Source organism: Panthera onca, chromosome F1 (genome assembly GCF_046562875.1).
Source record: "Panthera onca isolate mPanOnc1 chromosome F1, mPanOnc1 haplotype 2, whole genome shotgun sequence".
Lineage (NCBI taxonomy): Eukaryota > Metazoa > Chordata > Mammalia > Carnivora > Felidae > Panthera > Panthera onca.
In genome coordinates, this window is record NC_138355.1 from 21,588,887 (window position 1) to 21,604,380 (window position 15,494).

At 48.1% G+C, this 15,494-nt stretch overlaps 1 protein-coding gene across 5 annotated transcripts in view; it reads right to left on the minus strand.

Annotated features, from left to right (window-relative positions):
- Positions 1–15,494, minus strand: part of ASTN1 (astrotactin 1) — a 303,494-nt gene that overhangs the window by 148,017 nt on the left and 139,983 nt on the right. For 3 of the 5 annotated variants that reach the window (XM_060643586.3, XM_060643584.3, XM_060643587.3), the window contains exons 3-7: positions 9,111–9,504; positions 7,483–7,629; positions 6,368–6,475; positions 1,916–2,065; positions 721–888 (exon numbers count right to left, since the gene is read on the minus strand). In XM_060643586.3, coding sequence (XP_060499569.1) covers positions 721–888; positions 1,916–2,065; positions 6,368–6,475; positions 7,483–7,629; positions 9,111–9,504 — 967 coding nt within the window. Of the gene's footprint in view, positions 1–696; positions 889–1,915; positions 2,066–6,367; positions 6,476–7,482; positions 7,630–9,110; positions 9,505–15,494 lie in introns of all 5 variants that reach the window. The other 2 variants (XM_060643585.3, XM_060643583.3) reach the window with 1 other exon arrangement.

Below are 15,494 nucleotides of genomic sequence, written 5' to 3' on the forward strand. Positions count from 1 at the left end.
GATTCATCTGAAGACTATAACTTCAGATGTGCCCTGCGTTTATGTGGAAAGATATTCATTTTGGTAGTATTTGTAAAAATTAAAAATTTAAAGCATCCTAAATGTCAAATAATAGGGAACTATTTAAGTGAGCTATGATATAGACGTACAATGGAATACCAAATAGCCATTAAAATTATGTTATTGACGATTATTTAATGGTTCTGGAAAATTTTCATGATAAAATGTTAAAGTGAAAAAAATCAGGGAAATGCTATTGGACTTCGTGTGCTTATGAGTCTCTGAAAATCATGCACAGATAAAGATCAGAAGGGACATTACGATTTTAAAATGATTTCTCCAGAAGATAGAATTATAGATAATTATCATTTTCTTCAATGAGCTTTCCTAACTTTTCCAAATTTTCTGCGATAAACATGCATAAAGAGTCTGGCCCCAGTAGCTGACATCCAATGGATGGATGGCAAATGGGTGTGGAGGTCATCTTAAACGGGTCCATACAGAGTGGGGGTCCCAGAAAAGATACTTCCAAGGCTTCTGCCAGAAGATGACACATTTTAAGCCCACATGCTTGGGGGCCCAACACTACACCGGCAGCTTGCACAGTCTAGACTCCCAAAGGCAATGGAAAAATTGGGAGAGACGGTCTGGGTTTCTAGGGGAATGATTGCAAGAGGCATGAACTCTGACAGTTACCCGCTGCCCGGTGCTCCCGCCTACCAGTTTCGGGGTCGCACTGGTGTTCACAGGGGTCCAGGAGCCGCCGGGCACAGAGGTCCATGGCCCAGGGCCCACTGGAGTTCTGCTGAGAGAAGAGCACCACTTGGGCTGGGTTCAGCCAGTCACTGGCATCCAGCTGGCTCCCCTCCAGCAAGATGAAGCGGCTCCCTGCAGGAGAGAGAGAGGAGGTGTGCCTGTGTGTGCATACAATGCGCACACGTGTGCACACACACACACGTCACTGAAGGCAGAGTAAGGGACGCTCTGCAGAATACCCCAAGCCGAGATCACTACTCCTACCAGCCCCGGCCTGTCATGAGCCCCCGAGCAAGGGATCAGCAGATGGAGGCTCGGCCACCACCTGGACCTCCTGCCACACCGCCCCCTGGTGCCTTGCCCCGTCCCGTCTCTATCAGGGTGGACTGAGGGAATCCTGGGACACAGCAGCTCTGTGATGGCCATGGCATGGCTCCATCAGACCCAGCCACAGGCACTGGCGCTCGCCCAAGGAACAGGGACCCGCTGCCTTGTCTCCTCCACATGCCACGAAATAGCAGGCCCTCTCACACCAGGGACAGTCCCCACCTGTCTTCAGCCTTAGAGCAGCAGAGAGAACAGACATTATACAAGTCAATTCGGTGCTCTGGGCTTAACAAATTCAGGGCCTCTCAGAACCTGTTTCAATCCCTCATTATATTGGGGTCCCCCTGGATGAAAGTAAATTATCGCTTCAGTGTTCTAGGCTTTAGCAAGTTACTGCAATTAGGAGTTTCTCACCCGGGCATACCCAGACCAAAGCATGGCTGATTTGTAATCACCTCCTCTCCTCCGCTTAGCCTCTCCCTTCCCAAAAGCCAGGAATCTCAGTGTCGATCTACCTGTATCCAGCATGCTCTGTATTTCTCTACAAAGACAGGGGCTTATTTTAAAACAAAGAGAAATGAGAAACTGGAGTGGGTACAGAGAAGAGGAGGTAATCTGTTCAGTTTTATGGTTGTTGTTGTTTTTTTTTTAACCTGCTTTCTGTCCTCATCTGTGGACAATCCAAATTTGTCCTAAGCCTCACTTATCTGGGTTTATTTTTCCCTCACTTACAGTAACAAGTAACAGTGACCCCCCAGCTTCCCTATCTTCCCTGTCCAACTCGACAACTTCCCCTTTGGGGAGGAAGCCACATCCTCGGAAGTGAGCTCACCATCGGCGATCAGGTGCTCGGGGACGTGCAGGGTGATTTTGACAACGAGGGGGCAGCTGACGTGGGACGAACACACGAGACCGATTACACAGCTGGTGATGCTGATCAGCGTCAAGGTGGTCTTATTCACAGGACTTCGGGGGGAGCCCACTGGAAGCAAGATACAAGCAAGACACGTGGCGGTAAGAATCTTGGCAGCGGGAGGACAATTTGGCCTGTTGCTGCCCAGCCCAGCAAACGGGGGAGGCAGTGGGCAAACCTAGCCCAGGCGGGAAATGTTTCAGCTCACAACCCCAGTGAGCTTCATCCTCAAGGAACACCATGTCGTCAGCTGGAGTCACAGGGCCTAGCCTACTGGTGGCCCTCAGGGTGAACAATGGCCAGTCATGTGCACGTTCTCTGCACTCATCCTGGGGCAGGTTCACAAAGAAATCATAGATAGAAAGGAGGGCATTCTCCCCTTCCACTCCCTCCGCTGAGCTCCAACCTCTTGGGTGACTCTTCCTCTCTAGGGCCTGGAAAGAGGAAAGTCTCTCTGTATGAGCAGAGGATGTTGCCATGCCAGAAGGGTCTCCCCAGTCCTGAAGTCACTGGGGTAAGGTTATAAATGGCAGCCTAGTGAGAACATAATAATGCTGAGAAGAAGACACCTTCCCAGGCAGGTGTGGACAGGAACGGGAAGGAAGGTTTTCTTGGTGTGTTTTTGTTGGTTTCGTTTTGGGTTTTGTGGAGACGATAAACGGTAGTTAACAAGAGGGACCTTTCACCTGGAAGCAGAACAGATGTGGAAAGAAAGCAAGTTGCCAACAAATATGTGTCCTTTGTAATTTTCTCATCATCTGATCCGCGTTGGCATTCATTAGTGCTAGAAATAAAATGCATCTATTATGTCAGACAGTGTGCTAAGTGCGTTGCATACTTTGTTTTGTTTTTATTATTTGCTTCCTTAGGATGAATCTGTGAGTCTGTATAGCAACTACCCACTTCACAGGTAAGGAGAATAAGTCTCAAAGAGATTAACCTCACAGCAATAGTTAAAACTCATGAAGCGTAATTATGTCAGGCGCCAGTGCCCAGGCTTTATATGGCTCGTATCATTTAAAGTGACCACAATGTGAGGAGGCAGCCCCCACAGAGGGACAATCAGAGAGGCGACGGGGCACGTCCAGGGTCGAGCAGCTACTAAGGAACAGGTCCTCGCCCCCAGACGAGGCACTGCTCAGTCTCTGGGGGCCAGGGGAGTCTTTGGAACTGCTGTTCTCAGGACCACAGGGAAGGTTTGGGTCCACGGCTGCACCCACCCTTTACCGCAGCACGTTCCCTGAGCGGGCGAGCCGGCAGTAGCTGGGATGACAGACTCCAGGGTGGCAGGCAGACTCTGGGTCCTCGGTCCCTTGCTACCTGCAGACATTCTATTCATGTTAGCGGCCTTTCAACGAGGGGTCTGTTTTCCCACACCTACAAATCTCCCTGGGCCACTCAGGCCCAGACCGGACCTGAGCACATCCACCTCCAGCATATCCCCCAGGCGCTCGAATGCGAGACCGGACTCTCCCTCTTCCTCCGATTTCCATCACCTGAAGAACGGCACCCTCGGCTACTTGGGTTTCTCAAGTGGGAAAACTCCATCCTCTGTTCCAGAAGCCACACCCTCCACCACCTCCAGTGCCATTAAATCTTTTCTCCACTGGTGTCCAAAGTTCCTCTTGCCTACATTCTCTCCATCCCTACCCACGCCCAGCATCGCACACCCGGACTGCGGCAACAGCCATCTGCCCAGTCTCCCTGCCTCAACCTCCCCCACCCTCGCCTACCCTCCACCCCGGCCCAGAGGCACACTTCACGAAGCAGAGCAGACCAGGGCCGTGCTCTTTAAAAGCCTTCTGTGATGCCACCTGCAGTGCTAGGTTCAAGTCCTCCAGTCGAGGCGTGTGATCTTCCAGCCTTAGTTCCTAGCAAACCGCAAGCCTGCACGATAAGCTTCATTCTAGTAAACTCTTTACCACTCTCTGACTAGACCATTATCGTTTATGTCTCTGTGACTTTGCACATATCATCTCCTCCTCCGCAGAATGCCACTTTGTCACCTTGTCAGCCTGGCATACACCTACTCTTCAAGTCTCAGCTCAAACAACATCTCCTTGTAAACACTTCCCTGAAACCTTTAAGAGCAGATTCTCACTCATTCTGGGCTGTTCCTTTAGCCCTGGGTGCACCCTGCTGTTATAGCTTTTATCACACAGCGTTGTCACTGTTTACTCATGGGACTGCAATAATTTGCTACTCCTCTTCCCGTCTCTCTGGTCCTTCTGCATCGTCAACCCATCATCCAGCGTCTCTACCTGGCTTCAAAATTTCCAGTCGTTCTCTGTGACCTACAGAACCAAGTGCAAACTCATGGCACACATATAATCCTTTGGTAGCTGGCCTGTTATCCTGCCCCATCCCTACTGTCCCGTGTGCCCATATACTGACACCCGGATTATAGCTGCCATATTGAACTACTCTTCCTTGCTTTAAAATACCAGGTTCTTTTGTGCCTTCAGGGCTTCACATACGCTATTTTCCTTACTAGAACGCCCTTACCCCAGAGCCTCCTTTTTCAAGACATTCTATACATTGCATATAACCCAGGTCTCCTTATTTTCTCCTTCTTTGCCTCCTATTGCTGCCAGGTAGAATGACCTGTTCTGTCTTCTGAGAACTCACTTTACCTTATTTATAATACTAAATTAAGCCTTATCACTGTGCCATGTTTTCACGTTTCTACCTCCTATCACAAAGCCTGACCTATGGCAGGTGCATTATAAAATTTCTTGCTGGCCTGATTGATGTATTCTGTTCAATTCAACAAACACTTACAAGCATCTATTATAGGCAAAATCCTTCACAAGGCACTTTGGAAAAATAAATTAGACATGCCCATCCCTAAGAAGCTTACAGTCTAGTTAATAGCAATAAACAGTTGATGTACTCGGAGAGCTCGGTATTTTAAAGGAACAGTTTTATGCTGCAAAGAAACTCATTCGAATTCATTACTACGGATTTTCCTAAAACGGGATTTTCTTAAAGAAGAACACACCCTGCTCTGGGTTGGATGGGCCTAGGTTGACTATCTGCTGTGTATAAATATGTAAAGAGGATCAAGGGATCCACATTCTCACCCACAGGGATACTGGGGCATCAGACGTTAGGCCCAGAGCCCCACTCATCTCTTGTGAAAAATGGTGGGAAGGATTTTTGTCCCGATATTAGCAAAGCTTACAGAAACTGGAAATGAGGAATTAAAAGGGCTGCTTCCAAACCCTGGGGAGAAGGCCCTCAGCATGGAGGAAACTCAAGTGGAGGTAGGAGAGAGCCAAATGAGAATGTCTTTTGGGGGGCATTGGTCGATCATTGGTTAGGGGAAATGCTATGGAGCGTAACAGGAGGGACGCCACTCAAATATCCTCCACTGTATCCCAAGGGGCCCCTGTCCAAGATTCTTTAAGATGGGGTGCTGTACAAGCCCGAGGCCACACCGTGGAGAGGTCTAGGAGCCACAACAATGGGACTGCATAGCGCTCTGGCGGTCACCAAAAAGGGCACATTTTAATATAATTTAATCCCGACGGTAGCCCTGTGCATGATGCATTGTTAAACACGCTTAACATGTGGGGAAACGGGAGGCTCAGAGAAGTTGTTGTCCTTATCCAACATCCCACAACAAGTCAATGGTGAAGCCTGTGGAACCCAGACCTCCCTCGGTGACAACAGTGGTACCAGCAAGGGCATATAGGCGGTGGCGATATCTACAACGTATCTACAACAGCCATACTTGAACATCAGGTGGCCTGGAACAGATACCGGCTGTGCGGAATAACAACTCTGTCAGTGGTGAGGGGAGTGAAGGAAATAACCGGGGCCCTGTCGGGAGAGAGGAGGAGACTTGGGAGGCTTGGGGTCCTGCGGTTCTTCCAGATAGAGGATAAAAGGTCAAATCCCACAACACACGTATGTCAGGCCACAGATCATTCCTCAAGCACACCATCCCACAGCCGCCGCCTCGCCCAGTCCCCAGGCTGGTGTGGCTGGGTAAGCACGAGCACAGGCACTGTCCGCTTTTTCATATATAATGCACTTTATCAACTTTATTTCCTGTGTCTAAACACCAAAAGAGGACTCCTGAGGCTTCCAGAAGGAATTGAGAGTCTTCTGACCAAGAAATAGCCTTTCAAACAACTTCAAAACTTGTTTGAGAGTGCCATTATCTGGGAGAGATGATTCTCCGAAATTTTCCACTCTAGGCTCTTCTTTCTTCCTTAGGAGGAAACACCGGTCGGGATCCAAGAACGCTTCCTGCAGAAACTGGCCTTGGTCCACACGGGCCCCAACCCGACCCAGAACCTCTGCAGCAACCTGCCTCCTCTCCCCAGAGCCCCGTCACCCGCTGTGCCCCTCCATCCTTCCCACCTCTGCTGCGCCTCCGGCTCCTGGAGGGGTCGGTGTAGAAAGTCAGCTGGGGGTCGTTTTCTGTCTCTGTGCCAGAGTCTCCTTCGGGGTTCAGGAAGGCAGAACCAGCTGTAATGAAAAGCAGCACAGCAAAGTCGACATCTTCAGTTTTTCCTTCATGACACGCAATCACTGGGCAAGCTCGAGAGAAAAATCGATAGAAACAAGAGCGGGTTGACTGACAATCTGGGAGGGGTAGCCACGGACACTGGAGCATCCTGATATACCGATTTATTGGAGAAGTGGACCTTTTCGCGACGGCACTCACTGGCACCTTCTCCCCGCCCTGCCCGTGCTCCCCGCAAGGAGGGACAGAGAGCCGCACTGCCAGAGAGGACCTTCATGGATGGAGGCTGGGAAAGGAAGGAAGGGAAACTGCCCTCCTCAAAAGCGAAGACATTCTGTTTTTGCTTTTTTTCCTAGGGTTAATATACATTCCACGTGAAAAAGAGGAAGTAATAAAATACATAGACCTGTGTAAAGGGAACAAACCAGTGTCCTCTAAACCCTGGCAATCAGAGAAAATCTGTTAACATTCGACGTGTATGCTCTCTTTTTCTGATACAGAAACAGATAAAGGTTTCTTAATGTCCCCTTAAAAATGGCATTTTGCTGTACCTTCAATTTTATAGCCTCGGGTTTTTTTTCCATTTAATAAATGGGAGGGCAACTTTCCATATTAACAAATATGGATCTATATTATCATCTTAAATGGCTGCATGTTAAGCCGCTGGACAGCAGACAGATGTGCAGGTAGTTAACGGATTCCCTATTGATGGACACTTAAGCTATTTCCAATTTTTCGCTCTTTTAAACAATGTGGTGATGAACAGCCTTTTACACACATCTTTGCGCACTTGTCCAATTATTTCCTGAGGATAAATTCTTGTTTATGAAATCGCTTGGTCAAAGGGTTGATATATTTTTTGGGTAAGTAACACTTAACAAGCCTCCAGAAAGACTGGGCCAAAAACACCCCCCCCCCCAGCCGTGCCTGAGAGTGGGGGGTCCAGGATATTAATGGTTCTGCCTCTACGCATAATCCACCTCCAAGCCCTAACATCAGACACTGGTACCTCTTGCCTTGTTGTTGATCCGCTTTCTCTGGCTACTGGAGGTGTGCGAGAGCAGGGTGGCCTGCTGGTGATTGGAATCCACGGGGCTGGTGGCGATGATGTTATCTTTGTACTTATTCATCAGCGACAGCTTGGCATTGTCGCTTCCTGCGTAAGGGAGAGTCAAGGCAAAATCTTTCAGAGAAAAGGCCAAAAGGAAGCGAGAGCCACGAAATCTGCATGAACCAAGTAAACGGAGTTTCACAGAATTGAAATAAGGAACCTTTAAAGTGAGAGATTGTCAGAGACTGAAACACTCCTCTCTGATTTCTGGAGGCCAACAAAACTGAGAGAGGGGAGAAAAAGAATGATTACAACTGAAAATCCAAGTCAACTGATTCTGCTATCGATTATGGTCACCACCTGTGGCCCTCTGGCTAGATACAGGCTGCGGATTCCTTTCTTTTGGTCGACACAGAGTTTTAAAAGAAGCCAAATTTGAGGGCAATCAGGCAGAACACACCCCTCGCCCCTCCACTCCAGTCTACACCCTTCCCTATTGTCTGCCACCTAACTACTGCACACGTTTGGGCTCCCTGCCGCTTCCTGAACGCACTGGGGTTTGTAACCCCTGAGTCACACATGACTACCTGGTGGGCTCAGCATCATGCCAGGTGCTATGGGGTACGTGAGACATTGACGACATGTCTCCTATCCTCAAGGAGTCCCCTGACTTTAAATCTTATTCAGAAGTGGCTATTCATACAGGAGGATCTCTTCTAGATACCAAGCAGAATGGAAACTTTTATGATGTGATTTCCCTCTCTTCAAGCCCCACTGAAAGTCGATGCATCTTAAGCAATTTTCAGGACCAAAAATGTCTTCTTTAAAGATAACTGAGCCAAGTTTTGAGGGATCACGGTCTTGGGGTTTTATCTATGAGGCGTGGCTTACTTATGGAAGTTTTAGAGATGGAAGAGCTACCGTAAAGGAAAAGTACAATCGTTTCCTCTCTGCACCTTGTTGACCCCAATTTGGTTCAGCCTGATCAGGTCCAAGTCCTTTCCACCCAGCGTCTCGTAGAAACCCGAGGCACCTAAGGTCGGACAGCTTGACTGCATCTTATCTGAAGACCCTTGTAAAGACCACAGAGCCATGGGCAAGACAACACATCTCACCACCCCCACCCCAGGCAAAGTCTCGAGAGTCACAGAAAAGTACAGAGACCCCTGTCCCTTCCACCTCCGTGGCAAAATAAATTGCCGAAGCAAACGTGCCACATACAAAACTGTCACACACACACATTGATCTTTCTTCGCTAGCTTCTTCCTCCCCTGGGGGCTGCTCTATCAGATATGAAAAGGGCTCTATCTAGACCCACTCTTCTGTTGGATGTAAAGGCAGCTGTGCTCCCAATGCCAAGCGGAAGTGGAGGGGGATTCAGTTTATACTTGTTCTTCTGATTCCCCACATTAGAAAACAGCTCCCATCGTCTCACAGAAAAGCTGGCTCTTCTTGCCCCCCCCCACCCCGCCTGGGGGAAAGGGGCACACGTCTGCCATTATGGACGACAACCAGCCACCAAGATTGGAAAACTGCTGTTCCCGGTTCACTCGCGAGCTCCCCGGGACGAGGACCCACTGGCCCACCTGGTGTGAGGTCCATCCCCGCCTTCTCGTTGCAGCCCTGCAGGGAGTCCAGGGTGCGGGTGACCTGGCTGGCAAAGTCCTCCCCTCCGTTCATGCACTCCCTCTGCAGGTGGTGGCGCAAGTCCGTGATGTCGTACTCATAACCGTCCAGGATGGGTGTCTCCCGGATGCTCAGGGTACCGCTGGAGTTGTGGCCCTGCACGCGGGCGTTGCGCAGGCTCTCCCGCCCGTGCCCGCCGATCAGCACGGAGGGAATGTAGTGAATCTCGTTGGCTGCCTCAGCGCTGGCACTCTTCTGGGGCTGGGGCACCCGGCGGCGTTTACACCAGCGTCGACGCGTGTACAGGATCATCACCAGGCACAAGATGGACAGCAGGAGAGCGATCATGCCACCCTGGGAAGAGACAGCAGACAGACGTGGGAAGATGGGCGAGCTCGTCCCGCGGAGAGGCACCGGCCCTCCCCCTACCACCGTCCATCACTCACTCACTCATTCACTCCTTCATTCATTCAGATGCAGGAGGCACTTAGAGTTGAGCCTCGCTCAGCAGCGCAGGGACAGTCTGCCGTGATGGGTGCTTAAGGAAAATGGAGAAAAATGGGATTGCGATGACCGGTGCTTCATTTAAGTGATCCACAGTTGCTTCTGGCTTAGCAAACAATTTGAAAGAGAAGTCTTTCGATGTGTGTGTGTGTGTGTGTGTGTGTGTGTGCGTGTGTGCGCGTGTGCATGTGTGTATCACTTCAGCTGTAGAAACAGGGGAGGGGGTTAGTTTGTTAAGGCAAATCTGTTACACATAAAGCTGGTTTCCAGCCAACTTAGCAGCAACTTAGCAGGATGCTTAAGCAGCAACTTAGCAGCAGGATGGCATCTCATTTCTTCCTGTCTCTCACCTTAAAATCAGCCATGTATAGGTCCTAACCCCGGCGACATCAATGACCAGCAAGTCCCCTCAGATTCCTTGTCTGGAAGGGGGTGCTGAGGACTGAGTTAGGGAACTGTGCGCAGTGCCTAACAGACTGTGTCACACGGAATCTGGGCTATCCTCAGCCTAACCTGAAATGTTTCCATTGGAGTAGGGGAAGGCCATCGACCAATCCAAAGCTATGTTTATATCCCTTAGGCATGCACAAGCAAGCGTGCGGAGGACCCTCACCATTTGCACGTGACTTTTTGGATCCCTACGGCTTTAGGGGACAGCTTGCTCCCACACACACGGCCTTGAGTGATCTCTCATTCTTTTACAATTCGAGGGAGGGACCGAGACCCGTGTCCTAGGGCCAGGCTCGCAAAGGCATTTCCTTCGCAACCTTCTTATGCTCCCAGGCCATCCTCTGAGGCCTCTCCTTAAACACCAGGACTCCACTTGGTTGTCTAGCAGTGGCCAACATGCCATGCTCGGCGACATAGAACACCTGACCTCGACATCCACGGGGGCTCGGCGGGCATAAACCTTCCCGTGCACGATCTGTATTCAGTCCCTTGATTTTGGTCAATATCCCTCCAAACCTATTTCACTAGGTGGGGGGCGTGCCAGATGGCTCTGCCCTCAACTCGGGCTTCGGTCACTGCCACCCCGTCACGTAGGCTAGAGATGAAAACCCCCTATTAATTCCCAGTGCCCCACCCACCCCAGGCTGGGTCAAGATCATTCCTTCAAACGCACCAACAGGAGCCTTTTCCAGTCTCGTGATAACTGTATCTTGAATTTACAAAGTTCCTCTCCCCATACATCTTCCCATTTACCCTCCCTCCCTGACCATCACCTGGAGCAAAGGAGCACACGTCCCCGTGCGTACACACACCGTGTGCTCAGGCACAGAGAAGCTGACACAGGAAGCAACAGAGTCAACTGCCAGGTGACAGACAAGTCACGTCAGGCGGCTTGTTGGGGACAGACACTGGCCGCCAGGTTCTTCAGACTTTTCTTTTCTCTGTTGGAACCCTTTCTCCTGGTGAAATCTCTCAGGCAAGTACACAGAAAGCGTAAATATGAAGCTGCCTGGGCTGCTGCGTGGGTGGGGGTCCCGACACAAGTATTCTGGGTCCTGGCTGACTGCCACCTCCCTGCAGCCCTCCAGCCCTGCAGACACATCCAGGGGGCGGCACGCCCAGGGGGCCGCAAACAAACCAGAGCCCGCCCCCCGTTTGCCGGAGTCCCACCCGCTAGTGTTTTCAGCAGGCCCTTTATCTGGGAGTCAGACCTGCCATCGTTTCCTTCACCCCAAATTGAAACCGCAACAATGGGCAATTAAGCCACACAGAAAGAATAACTTCCCGAGTGAGAGGAGTTGTCAGACATTGAATTAGGCTAGTGAAAACGAGAGGTAATTTTATTCCCTAAAGAGCCGTGAGAGCAATATAAACATCAATCTCCCAGGAAGGGCTGAAACACCATCTTTCCCGCTCACATTGAGGTATTCGGGGGGCCCCTCCGTGCTTCCCCTCAGTTTCTCCCGGTTTTGATCGGAGGCAGGCCCAAGGTTCATCCCCCATATTATGCAGTAATCAAGCAAGAACAGTTGTCCATTCTGGGGCTGTTCCCGTGTATCAGACGTTGGTTCTAAATGCTCTGACTTCTAACTGCAGCTGGAGGCAGGGTCAACTATTTCTCCATTTTACATCTGAAAAGCCTAAGGCACAGAGGTTAAGTAACTTGTCCAAGGGCACACAGCAAAGAAACAGTTCTGGAATGGGAACCAAAGTCCTCCCCTCCCATGGCAGAGCCTCTGTTCTTAACCACCAGGCTCCAGTGATGCTCAGGCTTCCGGGGTTGCTCACTGGAAACACACACACCCTAGCTTCTGTCTCACAAATCGTAAGCGGGTGGGGTGGGGGGAGTGTGGATAATCCAACTTAGATCTACCCTCCCTTCTCGAACAAAAAACAGAAACTATTCAAAGTGCACATGTAGCTGACAGCGGGTCCAAAGAGGCATCGTCATAAACAAAGGACATTTCACGGGGCGCCCACTAAGCGTCCAAACCCAAGATTAATTAATTAATTAACCCAACCCTCATGTTTCAAGAGTTCTGTGCGAAAATAAGACAGCACGCCTCACACATCACCACAAGCCTGGAGGACATCATTAGGTCTCAATTTAGTTAAATTTCCACGAAGAATTTGTTTTCTCTTTCAACTGTGAGACCCACTGAAAACCTCTAGGTTCAGCCCCTCCTTTTCTGATGAAGAAACTAATGCCCAGAGAAACTATAAAACTAGACAGCCATAGTGGTTCTAGACCTGATCCTTTTTCATGGCACCGCTCTGTTAGGTTCATCTAAAATTCCCCAGGGGCACCCGGGTGGCTCAGTTGGTTGAGCTTCTGACTCCTGACTGTGGCTCAGGTTATGATCCCAGGGTCATGAGATCGAGCCCCATGTCGGGGCTGTGCATGGAGCCTGCTTCCAATTCTCTCTTTCTCTCTCTCTCTCTCTCCCTCTGCCCCTCTCCCCCGCTCACGTTTTGTCTCTAAAATAAAAATAAATAAATAAATAACATTCCTTTTACCATGTGTGGCTCTAGACGCTCCATTTGGAATATTTTATATTTACTTATTTATTTAATTAAATATAATGCATACACTTTTTTTATTTTTTAAGTATTTTTTATTTATTTTTATTTTTTAAATACAATTTACTGTCAAGTTGGCTGACATACAATGTATACAGTGTGCTCTTGGTTTTGGGGGTAGATTCCCGTGATTCATTGCTTACATACAACACCCAGTGCTCAAGTGCCCTCCTCAAGGCCCATCACCCATTTTCCCCTCTCCCCCCCACCCCATCAACCTTCCCCCCATCAACCTTCAGTTTGTTCTCTGTATCTAAGAGTCTCTTATGGTTTGCCTTCCTCCCTCTCTGTTTGTAACTTTTTTTCCCTTCCTTTCCCCCATGGTCTTCTGGTAAGTTTCTCAAGTTCCACATATGAGGCAAGCATGCATGATATCTGCCTTTCTCTGACTTACTTCATTTAGCATAATACCCTCCAGTTCCATGCACGTTGCTGCACATGGCAGGATTTCATTCTTTCTCACTGCCAAGTAGTATTTATTTATTTTAAATAATAACTTATAGGGAGCTAGAACACAAGTTTCTGATTGGCTAAGCCAGTGTATTTACCATATCTAACCTTGCTTTATTGAAATGTTTCCCCTGCTTAGAGTCAGTGACCCTAACAACCTTGGGTTTTTCTTAATCGGTTATTAGTAATGGGCGCCAGCCACTAGGTGAGGCTCGGCATAGACATGAAAAGGGACTGTCGATGTAGGTATTCAAGTTGTGGTAAGGTTTCTCTGCTTCTACAACCCAAATTGGTGGCAGATGTCACGACCCTTAGCAAGGATTTACTAATCGTGGATTCATACATAAATAATCACAAAAATAATGTTACATGCTATGAATATATAATAAAAACATTTTGTCATAATAATAATTTGTAAAATCACTATACACAAATTCCTCTGAACTGCTTATCTGCTCTATCCAGTAAGAAGGTCCTGGGTAGGGAAAAATGTAGAGACCCTCCACTATACTAGGAGAAGCCATGGATATAGCCACCTTGATAACTTTCCTTCTACAGTGATGACATGGAAATCCAGTGCTCACATTCGATCGTTTTTGCATTCCTGTGATAAACCATAGTTTTTGCTTTTAGCATTATTTTCAACCAAATTCCACAGAGAATTTTAAGCATTTTCAATTTAAGTCAGAGCTGCTCTAAAACTTTTCTTTCAAGGGATCTAACAGAACAAAGAGGTGGCAGATGAAATGGAAAGAGTGCCTGAACCAGGAGCTACAGCGAGGAGCTTCCTGGTAACCAAGTCAAAAAGGGAAAGGCAAGCTGCACACATCCTGTCTGATGATAAAATTCAGTGGGAGGAACAAACTTCCTCCACGCATTTGATCCCAGACAAGACGTCATAATGGTGACGTCATCACACAAGGCTTTACAGAAAGCATGCAGGAATTCACACATGAGCTCCTGGCTTTGCATTTCTGTATCACCTTAGCTGTGCTTATAGGGTATTCTTCATTTATGTGTGTTAGCTTCAATTTTTATGGTATGCAAAACGAAACAAAACAAGGCAAACGCATTAAGGTACATCTGGACCCAATGACAGGTAACAAGTTGCAAACTCTGAACATTTGAGAAAAAATAACAATTACTGCAAGATATGAAATTGTTTTGCTCTTTATTCATCTTTTCATGAATTTTCTGATTATTCTATCGATTTTTCTCAAAACTATTAACATTTTATAACTAGAAGCACGTTTGGGGTAGATGAGAACTCCACATCCGTTAACAAGTTGCATGCAAAAAAAGTGGCATTTAAAAATATGTTTTCTTTAGAAATCAATAAATCATTTCTACTGGCTTTAATAGAGATCAAAAAAATGAAACCAGCTTTTACTTTATTATGACACTGACATTTTTCAGCACTTACCTGAGAGAATAGTATGATGTTGGTCAGATCGCTTACAGATTTTGAAACCTTTGTGTAACAACGTTGTACATAACACTGATGATGATCGCCCAGGGACAGAACGTTCTAGGCAGATCTCCGTTTATGCTCATCCCAATCATGCAGGCTAACCCCAGACTGTCTCATTATCTGACCTGTGTGTTCATCCTGGGTCTACGTCGCACCTCCCACCCTGAGCTCACTCCTACTTGCCCTTCCGAGTCATTTCAGTGACACAGCCTCAGCCGATTCTTCCCTAGTCTCACTAAACTGCCCACGGAAGCCTCCACATAACTCTGACCACAAGAATCTTTTCTTTGGTTTTCCTGTCCAGCTCATCTACTAGAGTACAGACTTCATGAGCAGGAGCCACTAAGTTCTGGGGCCAAGCACAGTGCATGGCACAAAGGTGTACAATAACTAAAGAAGGAAGGAAGGGAGGGAGGGAGGAGAGGTCAACTGTGCATGTATTTCAATATAGACATCTTCTATGTGCTTGCAAGCAAAGCTTTATACAATTGCTATGTAACTCATCCATTCATTTCATTACTCAATCATTCAACAAGTTTTTACTTACTTCAGCAAGGCATTTGTCTACTGGTCACAGGGATGGAGATACTGCAGTGAAAAATACAGGTATAGTTCCTGAGCTCGTGGGCTTCACATTCAAGTTAGAGGAAACAGTCCCTATAATTTGGCTTTTAAAGGTAAACTCAGGCACAAAAGGAAGATGAGAACAACTCACCAGGGCTTGGAAATGTCACTGCTCCTCATAACAGAAGAAACTGGGGTAGGTAAAGATATCTCGGACTGGAGGTAGTACCCTAGGGAACACGTCGGGGCCAGTGGAGTCCTTCCCTTATCTGGTATCAATGTCATATGATCAGTAAATCCCAGAATAAAGAATCTCCATCTATCA